Source organism: Excalfactoria chinensis, chromosome Z (assembly GCF_039878825.1).
Source record: "Excalfactoria chinensis isolate bCotChi1 chromosome Z, bCotChi1.hap2, whole genome shotgun sequence".
In the NCBI taxonomy this organism is placed as follows: domain Eukaryota; kingdom Metazoa; phylum Chordata; class Aves; order Galliformes; family Phasianidae; genus Excalfactoria; species Excalfactoria chinensis.
Genome location: NC_092857.1, coordinates 40,325,571 through 40,341,866, shown reverse-complemented (window position 1 = coordinate 40,341,866; position 16,296 = coordinate 40,325,571). Strand labels below are relative to the sequence as shown.

At 42.3% G+C, this 16,296-nt stretch overlaps 2 protein-coding genes across 5 annotated transcripts in view; both read right to left on the bottom strand.

The window, feature by feature from the left end:
- CDC14B (cell division cycle 14B) overlaps positions 1-8,198 on the bottom strand; it is a 47,830-nt gene extending 39,632 nt beyond the window's left edge. Inside the window, exons 1-3 of the mRNA XM_072359430.1 lie at positions 7,935-8,198; positions 1,293-1,392; positions 255-330 (exon numbers count right to left, since the gene is read on the bottom strand). Coding sequence (XP_072215531.1) covers positions 255-330; positions 1,293-1,392; positions 7,935-8,100 — 342 coding nt within the window. The 5' untranslated portion in view covers positions 8,101-8,198. The remainder of the gene's footprint in view (positions 1-254; positions 331-1,292; positions 1,393-7,934) is intronic.
- Positions 8,199-9,506: 1,308 nt separating this feature from the next.
- PRXL2C (peroxiredoxin like 2C) lies at positions 9,507-14,452 on the bottom strand. 4 transcript variants are annotated; one of them, XM_072359746.1, is made up of 6 exons: positions 13,913-14,452; positions 13,456-13,524; positions 12,243-12,296; positions 11,728-11,833; positions 11,373-11,504; positions 9,507-10,776 (listed from the first exon to the last, which is right to left on the bottom strand). In XM_072359746.1, the coding sequence occupies exons 1-6, from the start codon at positions 14,090-14,092 to the stop codon at positions 10,649-10,651; spliced, it is 669 nt and encodes a 222-aa protein (XP_072215847.1). In that variant the 5' UTR covers positions 14,093-14,452; the 3' UTR covers positions 9,507-10,648. The 4 variants fall into 4 exon arrangements, with proteins under 4 accessions (XP_072215847.1, XP_072215851.1, XP_072215849.1 ...); XM_072359750.1 differs by lacking the exon at positions 11,373-11,504 and having other exon boundaries at positions 10,432-10,776; XM_072359748.1 differs by lacking the exon at positions 11,728-11,833 and having other exon boundaries at positions 10,432-10,776; positions 11,373-11,499.
- Between the last annotated feature and the right edge of the window lie 1,844 nt (positions 14,453-16,296).

The window sequence follows — 16,296 nt, the reverse complement described above, 5'->3', positions numbered from 1 at the left end:
ACAAATCTAACTCTGCCTGTAACCATTTAGCAACTCATCTTTTAGGAGCTTAACATCTCTCTGCCACAAGAAAGTGGATTTTAAAGGCAAGTGGCTTTTTTCCTCCCTAAATGCACGTAAGGGAACACTGCATGCATGTTCAAAACATAGCTTCAATAGGAATACATGAAAGCACCTTAACAACAGAAACTTCTGGCCTATTTGCTTTTGTTCTTTAAAAAGACATGAATACTGAATACTAAAACAAGCATTACCTTTAATTTCTTATTTAGCTTGCAGCAGTATTTGTAGACCATTGCCAGATTGAGTGGTCCAAAATCTCCATAGAAGCTAGTCAGAGAAAGGGTAAATTTATTTATTTATTTATTTAGATAGATAGTTTAAGCTAGATGCACAAAGTAAGACATAGTAATATACACATGAATAATTCTGAGCGTGTAAATATCTTCTTATATGTATACTAATTTAAATGGAAAACCAGTTGTATCCTGTTTTCCACACACAGTAGAATATTCAAGATTTGAAAAAGTCCCAGTACCTTATCACTCTGGGACACCAGTTTAGAAATCCTGCTTCAAAACCAACCCAAATATCTGGTTTTAAATGAAGGCAATGATAAGTAATCAAAATATTCTGGGAATATGTCTACATATACCTAGTGTTCCTATACATTCTATGGTAAATTACCTCAATTAATTGAAGATACAGTATGCATTACTGCTAAAGAAAAGCAAACACAGAGAATAATTATTCATCAGCCCTTTTTAAAACAGTATGTTTTTGGTTAAAAACAAATCAAGAATCAGTAGTGTTCCAGATTGCATCCAAAGACATATGCTGTTCACTAGCGGGCTCATAAATCTTGAGTTAAAGTTTTGTCAGCTTTTTCACTTATTCCAGGATGTTTAGATGCTCCACTTAATATTCTGGTGACTAAAGACATCTCTTTCTGCTCAGTGGTTGAATGTAGATTTCAGAGTATACATTGCTGCAGCATGTTCCAGTGTCTTCTAACAAGTTTGGGCATACCAAAGGCTCTGAAAAGATTTTTAAGAAACCCTGATGGGAAGCCAAGAAATCATTCTAAACCTTATAAATCATCACAGCAAGTAAGTCTGAGAGGACAGACTCATATTATTAGCTCTATAATGAGAATAGTATGTTTCCCTCAGCAACATTTAAACACAGAACGTCAATTAGACTGGTTTCTCATTACTGACGTTCTGACTGATTTATTCCAGTGATCAGGGGAAAAAAACGAAAACAAACAAAAAAAGAAAGTCTGTACTTACTTCTCATACACAAGTTCATTGTCTACACAGAAATAATGGGTATCTGAAGCTGCAGCTCCACTCTTTGGCTTTTGGCAGAGAACTGCGAAATAAAGGCGATCTGAAAGGTAGGGAAACAGAGCTTTAACAAACACCCTATTTTTCTGCAGCACGTCCGCCGACAACACAAATCCAAACAGCTTCCTCCCGCCTCCTCACGGCTCCGGGCTCGCAACCCTCCGCGTGCTGCTAGTGCCCGGACATGGACAGCGGGGGTGTGCCGGCTCCTGCAGGTGACGCAGGCCAGGCCGCACGAGGGCCCTCTGAGCACGGCAGCCCTCAGCTGCGTACTAATTCCGCGGCATCGACATTAAACCGAGCAGCAAAACGTCTCCGAACCGGCCTGGGGCGCGGCGCTCCCCAGCAGAGGCTCAGAGCACAGCCAGCCCCCGCCATCCATACCGGTAGCCCCCACAGAGGCAGGCAGGAACACCCGGTGTTTGTTTTGGCGCCCCTTGCTGAACAGGTTAAAGCCACACTCGGTATTCACGTTAAAACAAAAGAAAACACCAAAACAAAACTCTCTCCAATGGCAGGGCAGCTGCAGTGAACTTTAAACATGGACTGTGCCGTGCAGTAAATTGCTGCGCCTCTAGTAACTGGTCATTTTAAACAGAGGCCTTGAAGCAACGCAGCCACACTTCTGTTCTTGCTGCCGGGGGAAAAAAAATGTATGTGCATATAACTATATAAATATACACACACACACATTACATATGTACATATACACACGTGGTGTCTCTTCACACCACAGAGTTCCCTCCCTTTCTCTGTGCAGCTATGTCCAACACCTTCAGGGGCTGCAGCAGATAACCTCGCTCACTTATAGGAGAAAGGGGAAAAAAAGAAAAAAAAAAGAAAAAAAAAAAAGGGGGGGTGGGGCTCCTTTGCATGCTTACTCCCCTATTCCCTGAAAATGAGCATTGATGGCCATAGGAAAAGGACAGAGAGCACACAAGAAAGCAAAACTGAGAATGGATAAGATATAATATCTAGGGATTGTATTTAAACTGGTGTTGCTAGATGAAATCCACGTCACACTACAGCCCTGAGCTATGATTTCACACTGTTTCTAATCTGGTTTAACAGGTAGCTGCCACGAGGTTTATTACTAGCGTGCTAGCAGTGTCAAAACACAGCCAGTAATCCCACCCCCAGTGGCACCTACTCTTTAGACTCACTCCTTTTTGACTAGGACTGAGCCCTTGGTGCACTCAAACAACATGCACACCCAGGTCTGAACAGAATGGCTGAAGTGCTTGGGCTGGCATGCTACCTTCTTGCTTGCCAACTTTTCACATAAGCTGTACATCACTTTTGAAAATATAAAAGCTCTATAGAAGAAGTAATCCCAAATCCCTGAATACTAGAGAAGGAACAAAAAAGCAAAGAAATACATTTCCATAGGTCCAAAGACCAAAATAACATAGCATTTTATTCAGAAACAGGACTTGGAGTATGTGAATCACTTGCTTCCTCAGTGCTCCAGCTTTTACTGAAAATTTTCCACAGCTTTTGCAAAAAAGTCCAACAAAAATAAGAATTCATCTCCTGAGTGAATAGAGTACTCATGGCCTTTTGAACTGCTGTAGGCATTCAATTCCACATTGGTATCTTTGGATTGCATTAATTGATGCTATTCTAAAACACCTGCAAGAATTTAGCAAGGAACCCAAGCTTAATGGCTGTAAAACCACTTCACAATAAAAGCAGCATATGTCAAATGCCAACATCCTGACAAGCTGTCCTTTCCAGCAGGCTACTAACAATTGCTCTCCATTATGTAAACAGCAGGCTCCATCTTTTTGAAAATGCTTCCTACGAGGAGATTTTAGTAATAAGCTGTGTAGAGCAGTCTTTTCCCAAAAACCTATCTGCCTTTCTACTGGCTAACCAGCCTGACAGCATACAAATGGTAAACTCCTCACTGTGTCTGTTTTTATCTATATTTTGCAAATGCATTTCCAGTTCTGTTTACAGCTACCAAGGATTACAGTGTTAATTTTTGAACATGAGTAGCCAACACGGTGAAACAAGGATTCTTCCACTATGGATATGACTGCAGGACCAGGTTCTGCAGATGAAATACATTGAAGCAATGATAAATGCATTTCAGAAGGACTCCACAACAGCTTGGGCTACTTGAGCAAAGCTTCCACTTTAACATTTTTATGCATTTTTATTTTTGTTAATATTAGCTTTTCTGTACCTCATTTACATATAATGTAATTCAGTACTTCCAGATTCTTGCAGATTTCTAATAAGAGGTCATCATAAAATTATCATAAACTACAGCAGATCCTTCTAATAGTGTCTCAGAAGAATAAAAGCAGGGCTTACTGCCTTGCAGGCTCCATCTGCACTGCAATTAGAAGATATGACTACAGTACATTAGATGTACTTCAATTATGTTTAATTTTGCTTGCCTCAAATAACAAAACAAAAATGCAGAAACATGGACAATTGCTGGCAATTAATTTTAGTAAGCAACCTATGTACAACAAAACAAGTCCTCAGACCCCTACCTGGGGGCTGTGATCTCACAGTTTTGCTACTACTAGTACTGAATTAGTGAGATTAAAGGTAGAACAAATATGTTTGCTTATACAAGCCACAATAATCACACATCTGGTTTTCATGTGCATACAGAAAGAAAAACATTTTTCTGCTCTGCAGTGTTCCATAGAAGCAGCATAGGTATACACCACTAAGAGCTACTATTTCACAACTGTGTTCACTGGCAAACAGAGATGACAAAATAATCTCCTAGCTTTACCTTCAGTGAGCCTGATGCTTCTATGAGTCCACTATGAAGGGCTTGAAGAAAGCAATTTCAGTAACTCAGGAGGCATCTAAACACTAAACAGTCACTCACTACAGGTAGGACAAGTCTGCATACAAGCAGCAAAGATTATTTCACCAAAAGAAAAACTCAGCAGTGCTACTGCTAAACAGATGCCTCAGATGAGAAATTCAGAGGAGACTGACAGTATAACAAAATATAATGTCAGTCTGTTTTGAATTATAAGGAATGAAAGTAAGTAACTCTCTACTATTCTAACAGAACTGTATTTCTAAAATCAGGGTTAGTGGATAGCACTTTGTTACATTAAGAGCTCCAAAATAACAGAAAGACACAAGAGGAAAACAAGAAGACAAATTCAGTTTCAATATTAAGATGAGAAGTAAAATTGTACAGTATTTTTGTGTTAGTCATCTTATCCTTGAAAACATTCATTCTCTCATCTTTACAATACAATTCATATTTAAGTGATAATACAGTTGAAATAGCAACAACAGCGTGGCTTTCTGAAAAAGAAAATGAAGACACACTAGAATGCTAAAGGAAATTTTTATTTACCATGAAAAAAATATTTTCAGGGCACATCATGATTGATGTGGTACTTTACTTAAACGTTGTCCTTGATCTCAACTGCTCTTGTCCAGTTTGTAAGACTACATTACAAGTGTTCGCATGCTGTCAAGCACTGGGTTGGATATTAAAAGCCTTATATTTGGCTTTAAAATTTTTTTGAGACATGCTCACCAGTGAGGTCATACCGATAAAAGATTAAATACAACTTTTGAAATGAGATGTATCTGCATAACAGAATTGAGAGTGCTGACAGTCATAGTTTCCCCAATTTTTTTTTTCATAATAATAATAATAATAAAGAACAGATTTGTTTTCTTCATAGCATAAAAAATCTGCAATATCAAACCAACAATATGGGAAAAAACAAAGCAAAACCCTTAAGTCTCCAACAAAAACACACAAGTAAAAGAACAAAAAAGCCCTCAACCTATCTATCAATTAGCATATTGAACCAGATGCTCTTTTTTAAAATATCTAAATGACAGTGTAAATGAAATGATTTCTAATTAAAGGGGGGAAAAAAAAAAAAAAAGACAGGATATATGGTACAGTTTATGACATTCTTTCTGGAGTTAATTACACACTGTAACAAACATCTTTAAAGATTCCCCATGGTGTTCTATCACTCAAAATATAATTTCATGTTTCGTTACTGTAGTTACTTCATTTTGGAATTAACTGCTGGAGCTGAGAGAGAAACACAACTTTTGTGCAAAGTTTATGCCTTATAATTCTACACTTTCTTTAAAATGTTATTTATAAAATCATAGCAATGACAACCTGGCAATGAAGGGAAGTAATGAGTTTTTAACATTCTCAGATGAAACGGTTACATTTCCTTTACATCGTATAAATTACTTCTTTCAGAGATCAGAAGAATGTGGGAATATGCTTTCAGTAAACAGAAGAAATGTATTCAGTACCAGCAAATTGAATTCATACCAGCCAGACTTACACATTAGTCAACAGAGACAAAACGGCAAGATTTTCCATGCAGCTTAACAACCAAAATAAACAGTCTTCCAGAAGCAGAGCTTCTCTGAACTACTCTTAACAGCAAACAAAAATATTTAGATTGATAAGTGCAATTCAGTAGGAAACAAAGAAACACAATAATTGCATTGAGTATAAAATCTATGCATAATAAAGCATTACCAACTCTGTTACGTATCAGCATAATGTCAGACGAGACAAAATCCATACATCTTTTTAGATATTTGGGATGGTTTGTGCTGTTGCCTTCCACGGAGAGGAAAATGAGAGTAGTCTGCTATGTTCTTAATGAGCCTGGGGCTGTTTTGTAAGCAGAGAAGGTAATGCTGGCATTCAGCCTTTATGGTTGCTAGAATATTTCCCAGTATGTCCAAGTGCAATAGTGAGGCCTGATGCTTTTAATCTGCTTCCAGTCCAGAACTATTAATTCATTCCGAATTAATTCCGAACTGCATTATGAGAAGGCAAAACTGACGGTCCAAAACCTGAAATAACTTTTAAAGCAGCCAAAGGAAAAGATGAGACTACAGGCCCATTCTCTCTCTCAAAGTTTCTCTACTGGGGAAAAAAATAAAATAAAATAAAATAAAATAAAATAAAATAAAATAAAATAAAATAAAATAAAATAATACCAATGAAATGAAGATTAGGCAGTAATTGATGTATTATTAAAAGCTTGTAAACAGCAGCCATGGTGAGCAGTATGAAAAGACTAAGGGAACATATATTATTATCAAATACAAGAACCTATTGCATTTTAATTGAGGTTGTTATGCTGCCTACTTATGTGCATGCTGAACTCCCACTGAAAAACACAAGTCAAATCCTAGGTGACAAGCTGCACTATTTGAACAAGTGAGCATTTCCTTGGAAAAGAAAACACAGTAATATGAGGGGTCAGTTCAGTGCTGGAGGTGTGCCCCAGCCCCAAGCTGATTCTGCCCATGACTGATCATAGTCTGTGGGGCTAGGCTGGGCTACACAACATTCCAGCATGGGGAGGTACTTTGATACCAAAGGGCAACACCTGTCTAATCAGAGGTTTCTACACTGAACCCTAAAATTCTGCCATTCCTGCACAAAGAGTTACAACTAAGAAGCTACACAAAAATACAGACATACAGAATTACAGTTCTGCATATAAATATTCCATTATGTCCCCGTGAAGACTAGACCCAAAAACTACATTTTAGGCTGGAGTATTCCAGTTTTATTCCATGGCTCTATTACACGTTTTTTAAAAGAGGATTCTGCTATGCTTTGGGAATTCACGTTCTTCCTACATCACTATGCCTGGTTTCCAAAACACTGACAGAATCTTAGGATTTTCTAAACATACTGCTACTTAGGAGACATAGCAGGTTTATCTAAAGACTTCTCAGCAAGCATGCAATCCATGCTTTTGTCCGTGATTGCTCTCAGTATTCCTGCTGCTCTGTTTACATACAGTTTCCCATCTGTCTTTCACAGAAATGAGGTGAGGCTTATTACTTGTTGTTATTATTTGTTTGTTTTTGTGCGTGTGTGAGTTTTTGGGTTTTTTTTAGTAAATAAGTTGTAAATAACGCAATTCCTAAATGTGATACAACACAGAAAACGTCCATTTCTGTGTTTGTTTCTATACAAACGAAGCCCAAGCACGTCTCTTAAACGCCGAACTGAGGGAATTACTTCGGCCGCACCTTCACGGCTGCCACACGGAACACCGGCTGCTATCGCAATGCCACAGCGAGCAGCACAGGGGCACGGCGCGGTGCCGGGACAAGACATAGCACAACGGCCAGTACGAGTGTCACGCCCACCAGTCGGCACGGAGGGTTACGAGCCCCCAGCGCTAACACAAACTAGGCTACTGGGCTCTGTTTCACAGACACGCGTTTCGCCGGTTTAAATACTCTTTCTCGCCGCTTTGTTCCAAGCCAAACCCCAACGTGAGGCACTGCTCGGCTCTGCCAAAGTTACTCAGCGCACATTGCGTTTATTGTTCCGAAACGCGCCCAACACCGCCGAACAAGGCGCACCCCGCTCCAGTGCCATCCACACACGGGCGTCGCGCCCCACTCCTCGCCGCCACCAACTTTCTCCCGGACCGGCCGAGACCGCCTGGCTGGAGCCCCGGCGCCGCACAGCAGAAGGCGGCGGGGAGGGGGGCGTCGCCCTACCTCACTGTCCCGGCCACGAGTTGCGGCGCCCCGCGGAGCAGCCCGCCCAGCCCAGACACGCCCCCCCCTCACCGGCGATCTGCACGCAGGTCTCGGGCCCGGTGGCGGAGGGTGCCTGCTGCCGCCGCTCGTCCTGCTCCTCAACCCCCATCGCCCTCGACGCTGCACTCCGAGTTCTTTTCAGAGCCGGCGGCGGACTGGCGCGACGCCGGGCTTCGGCCCAGCTCTTCCGCTTCATGGCGGAGGCGGCCGCGCCACTACCGTGGGTGCGGCGAGACGGCCCGCTTCTTCCCCGCCGCGCCGCTCCCCGCGGAGCTCGGGCTGCCAGGGGAGGGACCGGCAGCGGCAGCTGACGCGTCTCCGTGGACACCGCCCCCCCGCCCGGAGCCGGCGTCTCCCGGCACCCCCGCCCTCCCCCCTCTGCCGCCACTGATTGGGTCGGGGTGCTGTGGCGTCACCGGCGCGGAGCGGTGGGAACAGTGATGTCATACCGGCCGCGGTAACAGGTGGGCTGGGCCGGGCTGGCCGCGAGGCGCTACGCGCGGCCGCCGACAGCCGCCGCTGTATATACTGTGTATATGCGGCGAGTCTGGTGACGTTCCGCTGCCTGAGCCCAGAGCTCCCAACAGCAGAGGTGTCCTCGGCGGAATCCTGCTGCTTGCACCGTTCCGCTCAGGATTTGGAAAGTTTAAAGTACTGCGTTTGTGTCTAGCACGCAAGCAGCGTGTTCAGTACAGCACGTTTCGATACACCGAAATAGGTGGGGCACTCCCTGTCCTCCACTGTGTTCCGCAGCCCAGATCTTGCCATGTGCAGCCAGCGGTTGTCGCCCATGTTTTGCTGCAGAACTTTTTAAAAACGTTGTTTTTAAATAACACAAAGGGCCTGTAGCTGCCCATAGCCATTCATTGTGCACGTGGGCTCTGGCATGCAGTGGGTGTGTGATATATGCAGGGTCGATGTTTTCCTTAAAGCTGTGTTTCTGCTGAACCTCCTGTGCTGTTATTCCTCTTGTTGGCTCTCATCCTGTGATTCTATCTGAAGATTTTGCTGGAATAATGCAAAATCACATGGCCTGTTAGCACCGAGGTGCCATGAACAGGCAGCTTCATGAGCACTGGCAAATGGCAGCTTCAATTGTTCTGAGCCCCTTAGGAATGTGCAGCTGTGTCCAGTTCCTCCAATGAGTTAAAACACCACAACAAAACTGTTCCCACCGTGCACTTTTTGAGTCCCACTGAAAGCAAAACAGTTCAAGAAGTGACAAACATTTCCCTTAGAGTGGAAAGCACTGGGCACATGAATGCGAGATGACTGGAAAACAGAAGTGGAACTGGAAGTAGCATCATGACTGGGATGTCTGGTTGCATAAATGAGCATGCAAGTGCTCTGGGTGCCCTGCATCCCTTCACTTACAAAATACTTCACGCGTCCGCTCTGTCCCACTGCCCCCCATGTGTCTGTGGCACTGCTGGGACTGCGGGTAGCTGCTGTGAGACCAAGCTGGGCTCTGCTGGCTTGAGCAGTGGATCACATGGCACTTTTACATTAATAGCATCCTTCTCTTGAATATGTGCTATCACAATGTGTGGGCTAAGGGATAGTACCTCCTCATGTAATTACATTACTCAATGTCATTATTTTCCTTAAGCAAGCTTTTTATTTTTCATTGAGGAGCTTAAAGGGTGTAGAGCTCTCAGAAGTTTGTGCTGGGCATTCCAATGACCCTAATGGACAGAGGGACAAGCCTTTTAATTTTACACAGGTATAGTATTCTTGTGGTACTCCTCAGGCCAAAGACTGGTCAGATTCTGCAGAAGAGTTGTGTATGAATAGCAACAGCTTACAGGAATGGTCAAAGAACAGCAGCTGTAGAGGAGGCTATGTTCCTCAATAAATCTTGGAAAATCTCATTTTGAAAGTGCTCATGCCTCAAAAGAGGGCAAGTTCTGCTTTATTGAAAGCAATAGATTCTGAATATAAACTCTTATAGAAAAAGTTACTACAAAATCAGATGGAACCACAAACTGCAACCTCCTCACCTCAGCTGTCTATGACAGAAACAACTAAGGATTTTTTTTGAGATATACACAGAGTATTTTCTGCAAAAATTAATAGGAAAACAAGTAACCAACTGTGGTCTATTCCAAAACCAACTACCTGATCACAAATACATTTCAGACACGCCCCTCCCTGTTTTAATAGATCCACCTTCTTGTATGACACAAAATAATATCAAACAGCAGGTGACAATTTTAAAATATCTTGTTCAAAAATAGAAAATAAACATCCGCTCTTTCCAGATGCATGACAGCTTAGGTTCCACTGCTTAGAACTGTGATTTTTTTAAATGTATTTTTTTTATACAAGATTGCCATACAATGCTGGAGGTTTTAAAGCCACTGAAAAGTTTTGGATTTAAATGCAGTTTGGCTTACTGAAGGGCAAGAAACCCAAGTTCTTCCTGAGCAAAAACATTTTAGCTCAGTGCATTCTGAACAGAGATTCTTAAAATGGGTTAGCAAGATTATTATATGAGAAAGCAGTAAACTACAGAAACTTTTGCAGTAGGTCTTAGTTGCATTTTAGTTTTTATTATCTTGTACACAACGAAAACAGCATTTTAGTGTCCAGTGCCAGGTTCTTTATTCTGTGTTCTGGTATTTCAGACACAGTTTCAGATGTCCTATAAAGATGAAGAGCACTGAAGCTATTGGGAATTCACTGGAGTGTTGTTCTTGTAGACAATTAAAAAAAGAAAAAGAAAAAGACAAATTGTCTCAGTGTCATATGTCAATAATCTGGGGTTTGTTTGTGAAGTTTACTGTTTTAACACCTGCCATCTGCAAAACTGAATTAATGGGAACATGATCCAATCTGTTTCTATCATGATGCAAAAAATGAACTTCATTACCTGAAAGGGAATGAGAATAAACAAGCAATTAGTTAAATATGGTTCCTATTAAAAGGTATAAGTGAATCAAAGGAGCATTGTAACATCCTACCAGATCTTATGTGTCTTGTAAACTGCACAGTAAATCCTATTTTAAATTATGACATGGATTTTTTAAAATTAAGTTGTAGAAACAAGGGGCATTGGAGCATCTAGCTGAACTAAATCTGCTGAAGAATAGCAAGTCCTAATGACATGAGATAGCTTTGTTATGTGGTAGCCCCCTTAATGCTTTATTCCTCTATTACAAACACATTAAGGGCCTCAAATCAAACTGAAAGCAGAATATGAGTTAATACAACTCAAAAATACCTTCTGAACTTCAAGCCATCAGCTATTGATTTCTACAGAACAGATATCAGCTTTTTGCTGTCCCTGCCAGAGGTAAGACTGCACAATGACAACTCCATGGGTTCATTCTGCTAGCAGAACTGCAGAAACAGCACAGGACTGTCCTTTTCCTTACAAGTCCACAGAGACAGCAGCAGAGATGGCGGCACTAAAACAAACAACCTAAGTAGTAGCCTGTCACTTTCAGACAAAAAAAGTGAGATCACCTGGGCCTAAAATCAAAGTTCCTCCCTGTTGAGCAGGGTCTCCTTGGAAGTCAAAAGCTGGGCCAGTCATTGCTCTCCATATACTTCTAATACTGCCCAAGAGCATGCTTGATTTTACATGAGGGCTCTGCACTAAACAAAACAGCAAAGAAGTGGTCATGTAGACATACGGAAGTGCATAACAAGAATAACAAAATCAAATGGTTGCTGTGATTATTGAAGAAACCAGTGCTTTGACTAGGTACAACCTAGAGATGGTCTGATGTTAGGCTCCCTGTTCCCACTGTGATCATGCTATTATTTTCTGAGCATTCTTGTTCTGTTAGTCATATCAGTATGAGAAAATTATTCTTACCTGATACATCATTACCTTCACCTCTTTTCATGCCAAGCATTTTATAAATTTCCCTTTGTGGATCTACATACATTTCATGTGTATATCCAGTTAAACTGCAAAAGGGCTGCATAATATGTACATAAAAGAAAGGGATATTATTAAGATTAAGAAATAAATTTAGTTAGTGAAAAAAAAAAATACTGAAATGCACCCCAATTTTAAAACCTGTGACTTTGTCATGCTAAATGAAAGTAAAGGCCAAAAATTCTGGCCCTGCAGCTTTTACTAAAACAAAGCTTCTGCTGAAATCACGAGAAGATCTCCCCTTAACAAGTCTCAGTGGATTTTAATCTGAAAGCTTTCGTTTTTTGCTTTATTCAAGCATTACTATTAGAACTGCTTCATCAAAAAGGATACTGGCCTGGTTTTCTATGGCTGCTAATGACTGTCTTTCCACTCTGAGGAAAATCTCTCAATGCAGCTCATTAAGACGCTATAGAGTATACAATTTATTTAATGACTACCTTATTTACCTTGATGTGATGATATGATGACTGTCCAATAACTATAAGCCTCACATTTGCTTCCTAGAACAAATCACAGGTATTGAAATTGAGAAACTCTGCATTTCTTCATGGATTCAAAGCATTAAGCATTCTGACATTCTGAGATAATGATAATGGTGTACTGCATTAAAATTATTCAAAATTAATGTCACTGATATACTTGGAGCAAAAATGCTTTTATCTGTAACCTATTAACCTGTAACCGTTAGTAGCTACATTAATTTATTACATAGTAAATTACTTTTAAAAGGTAACTTAAGTTACGGGTATGTGAACATTTTATGTAGCAGTAGTAGCATCATCTTTCCTACTGAATGCAACCTGTTCATAATTTTGGAAATGTAAAATTTCACCACAGTTGCACCTGCATGTATGGATGCAGAATGCAAAGACTGGCACACAAACAAGTTTATCTGTGATTTCCATACACTGATGGCCCTTAGAATATGTAACTTTAATCAGTGTGTAGTGCTTTCTTTTGCAATTGCACCATTAGGCCTGAATCTAAAACACAGACCTTGTTTGTTTAGATGCTAGTAACGCAGTTAGTGAAGTATCAGGGTGTGGGTTTTTGTTTTTGGGGTTTTTTTTTGTTTGTTTTGTTTTCATTTTTTGTTTTTTTAATATTAGCACATAGCACCTGCCTATCCCAAACAGAATCATTTGTCTTGTTAGGAAAATAAGCCATCCTAAAAATAAAATAGTCATACTAAAAAAAAATTAAAAAAAAAAAAAAAGTGGAAGGATTTGACTCTCTGTATGTATTAAGCAGCCAAATTAAGAAAACGTCATTCTGAGTAACATTACTTGAGCAGTTTAGAAAAAATAACCCAGTCAACAGAGACTATTTTTAATTCAGAGCACTATTCTGATTTAGTCCCATGCACACCCAGCAGCTAGCTGTACCAGCATGGTGGAAGTGAAGTAGTCTGAGCAGACAACTGCCCAGGGCATCACTAAAACCAAGAGAAACTCCCGTCAAATGCTGTCTTAACAGCTGGAATACAGTAGAAAAAATGCCATCAAGTTAATAGTGCTGCTACAGAGTATACCAGGCAATAACTCCATGCGTCTCCTTCACAGATGCATTGTGGCAACTGTAGCAAACAAGCAAGCATTAACTTTGCTGATTCCTGGAAGCTCTCTGACTGTAAAACACGTAGGGAGGTGTGGCACCTACTTGTAAATAACTCCTAGGAACTTTTGCCAGATCTTCTACATACTCCTTACAGGTGTAACACAAGAAATTCTGCGACAGACGGACATGTAAGAAACAGACGTTATTGCACAGCAGTGAAGAAACAGACTCTGACTTCAGGCACAAACTAGTTTGGAGGTGACCAGGAAATGGGCATAAGAAAGACTGAAGTTCACTACAGTCACAAAATTTGGGTTAAGAACCCGGTTTAATTTATCTGAGCCTGAACACAGACTCCGGGCTGGAGGACTTGCTAGCCATCTATCTATAGAGGTGCCTTGTCAGCTGGGACACGGGGCAGCTGCTATGTATTTGCCTCTGCTCACCCACAGACAGCCACAGACGCCCCGCTCCCACCTTTACAGCTCGAACTCCCAAGTACAAGCGTGACTCTGCCCAACCCCTGGCAGCCAGCCCTGCCAGATGCCGCCCTCCTCACCCGCACGAACACCACGACGGCCTTCTGCCTCCTGTACAAGGCCCCGAAGGGAATCCTCCTCCCGTCCGCGTCCACCACCAAGCAGCTGGCGGCTTCCCGCAGCTCCGCGGGTTCCAAGCGCGGCGCAGCAGACACAGGTCGGACCTGCTGCACGACGGGGCACAGGGGCGGTCGGGACATGACCGCGGCTCCGGCGTTCCGCCCGGCCTTTCCGGGGGAGAGGAAAGGCGGAGTCGGTCGATGAAGTGCGCTGGCTGCGAGGAGGCGCCGAGGGAGGCTGGGAGGGTTACGTCCTGTCCCGGCCGATGGAGTCCGCCCCTAGTAGTGGCTTGCGCTGTCCTGCCGGCGGGGTAGTAAGCCAGTGACGGCCTCTGAAGGAGCAGGAAGGTCGATGTTCTGCCACAAGCGCTGCCTATCAGCCGGAATGCAGTTACTTGCAGCGGAGCCAAACGGAAGCTCCCAGAAATGATGTGTGAGCAGAAGCAGCGGTATCGTCACCAAGCCCTGGTCAGGGCTGCCTGTTCAGCGTGCCACAACTGAGTCAGAAACTGCCGTTTTCTATGAAGTGCTGAGCTGCTACACCAGAAAAAGAATAACCTGTTCCCTTTCAGGAGTGAAATAACTGCAAAGGACTTGGGCAGGTGACAAGCAGTGGATGCTGAGCAATGCAGAAGTGTGTGAGTGTAGGGTGCGCATACAGCAGTAGAGGAGCTCAATAGATCCCCTGAATATAGGAGCACCAGACATGAGCGGAATTTTAGTCTGCTGTTAGCTGACAGTTCATGAGGAGGGCAGCACCTTCCTTTTCATAGGGGGCTGTGAAAAAGAGGTATCAGAAGGAATACAGCTGGGAATGAAGTTAATTCTAGAGACTCTCCTGGCAAACTCAGTTTCTGAAATTTGGGTTAAGCCTGTTGGTTTCATGCTACTGTGGGAGACTGCATTTTCTATGCGGGTTAATCCCCTCACTCACTACTTCGATTTTTGACTATACAAATATATTGTTTCCACAATTGAGCTTTTTTTTTTTTTTTAATTTTTTTTAAAATTATTTTTTATTTTTTTTAAAACCATTCCTTTCCGCCCTCAACACAGTTCATCCCCAGCTGGGATATTCTCTAACTAATATCCTAAAGCTTGTTAAATGGTTTTCAGGGCACATCAAGTGCTGTATGACATGTTAACAATAAAGGCAAGTCAGCTCGACACAGTAAACAGCAACATGAGGGAAAGTGATCCCTGGCTGATCTTGAGTCAGATTTCCAGCACGTACCTGTGGGTAGAACTGGTATAGCCCTTTTGTTTCAGCAGTAGAAGTTTATTTCATTATATGAATCCATCTTGTAGTTTTGTCAGGTTAAATGTGGTCATCATCATAATGCTTTGCTGTGGGAGTAAATCAGTGTTCAAATGTTAGTAAAGAAGTTGTAGATTTGCTTATTGCTGTTTGCTTGAAAGACTAAACTTGTAGTCCAGTGTGACTCCACAGTGACCTCAAACTTGTACAGAATTTCTGAAAATTGTGAGACTTGCTTCCTGTTAGATAAGAGTTTGGGCAGCATTAATTCCCTGTTGCAACTGTCAGACTTCTTTTTACGTGTAACAGTTACATATAGTTTCTATGGTCAGCTGGGTCCCTTCAACCAGCAGCCCAGGAGAAAAATTTGGTTTCTGCAACACAGAGGGAATGGCCTGCCTACCCTTAACTACCACATGTAGAAAAGCAGGGAGAACTGGTGACCTTTGATATGCTTTGCTCTTTGTGAGGCTGAAGTGGGCAGTCTGGTCACATAACCTATCCATGCTATGGATGCAGCAAAGCCTCTGGGTAGTGCAGGCCTCAGTATGCAGGGCACAAGGGCATAGCAGAGCTAGGAGAAGGCCGTTATCTCTACAGCTGGAAATTAGAGCCTACAGCTGAGCTGTGGTGCTCCTGCAGTGGGTGTGCAGCCAGCTGCTCTTTGGGATGCAGGTATGGTTGGGTCTGCTGATGAGGTATTGGACAGAGGGTTGTCATGAATTTGCAGGTCACTGTCCCAGCTCAATCTATCCTCTTGTGCCTAGACTACAGAGAAGTCAGTCTCTCTTGATTGGAAGTGAAGTTTCCGAGGAGCCCACCGCATCTGTTAGAGCTGTTTTACACATTCCTGCCTAAAAGTCTGCCTGCATGCTTACCTCTTTTATGCTGTTTAGAATGCCTGAGCTGAGAAAGCATGTCACTAACAGCTGGTGTCAACAGTGTATGCTGATAAGTAGCATCTTGTTCCCAAGGGTATCTTCCGGAATATTCTCTGAAGCTCCTCAAACAGTGTGGTCCCCATTTTTGATAGTGCTCTGTGGAATTGTAAGTAGCACAAAATGCTCCTTACAGTGGAACACTGCCA

Excerpts from the sequence above, each read along its gene's own strand:
- PRXL2C (XM_072359746.1), bottom strand. The coding sequence starts at position 14,092 with ATGTCCCGACCGCCCCTGTGCCCCGTCGTGCAGCAGGTCCGACCTGTG. Across the intron at positions 13,525-13,912 it reads CCGTCGTGGTGTTCGTGCGG|AATTTCTTGTGTTACACCTG; the intron begins GTGAGGAGGGCG and ends CGTCTGTCGCAG. Across the intron at positions 12,297-13,455 it reads TTCCTAGGAGTTATTTACAA|GAAGCAAATGTGAGGCTTAT; the intron begins GTAGGTGCCACA and ends GATTTGTTCTAG.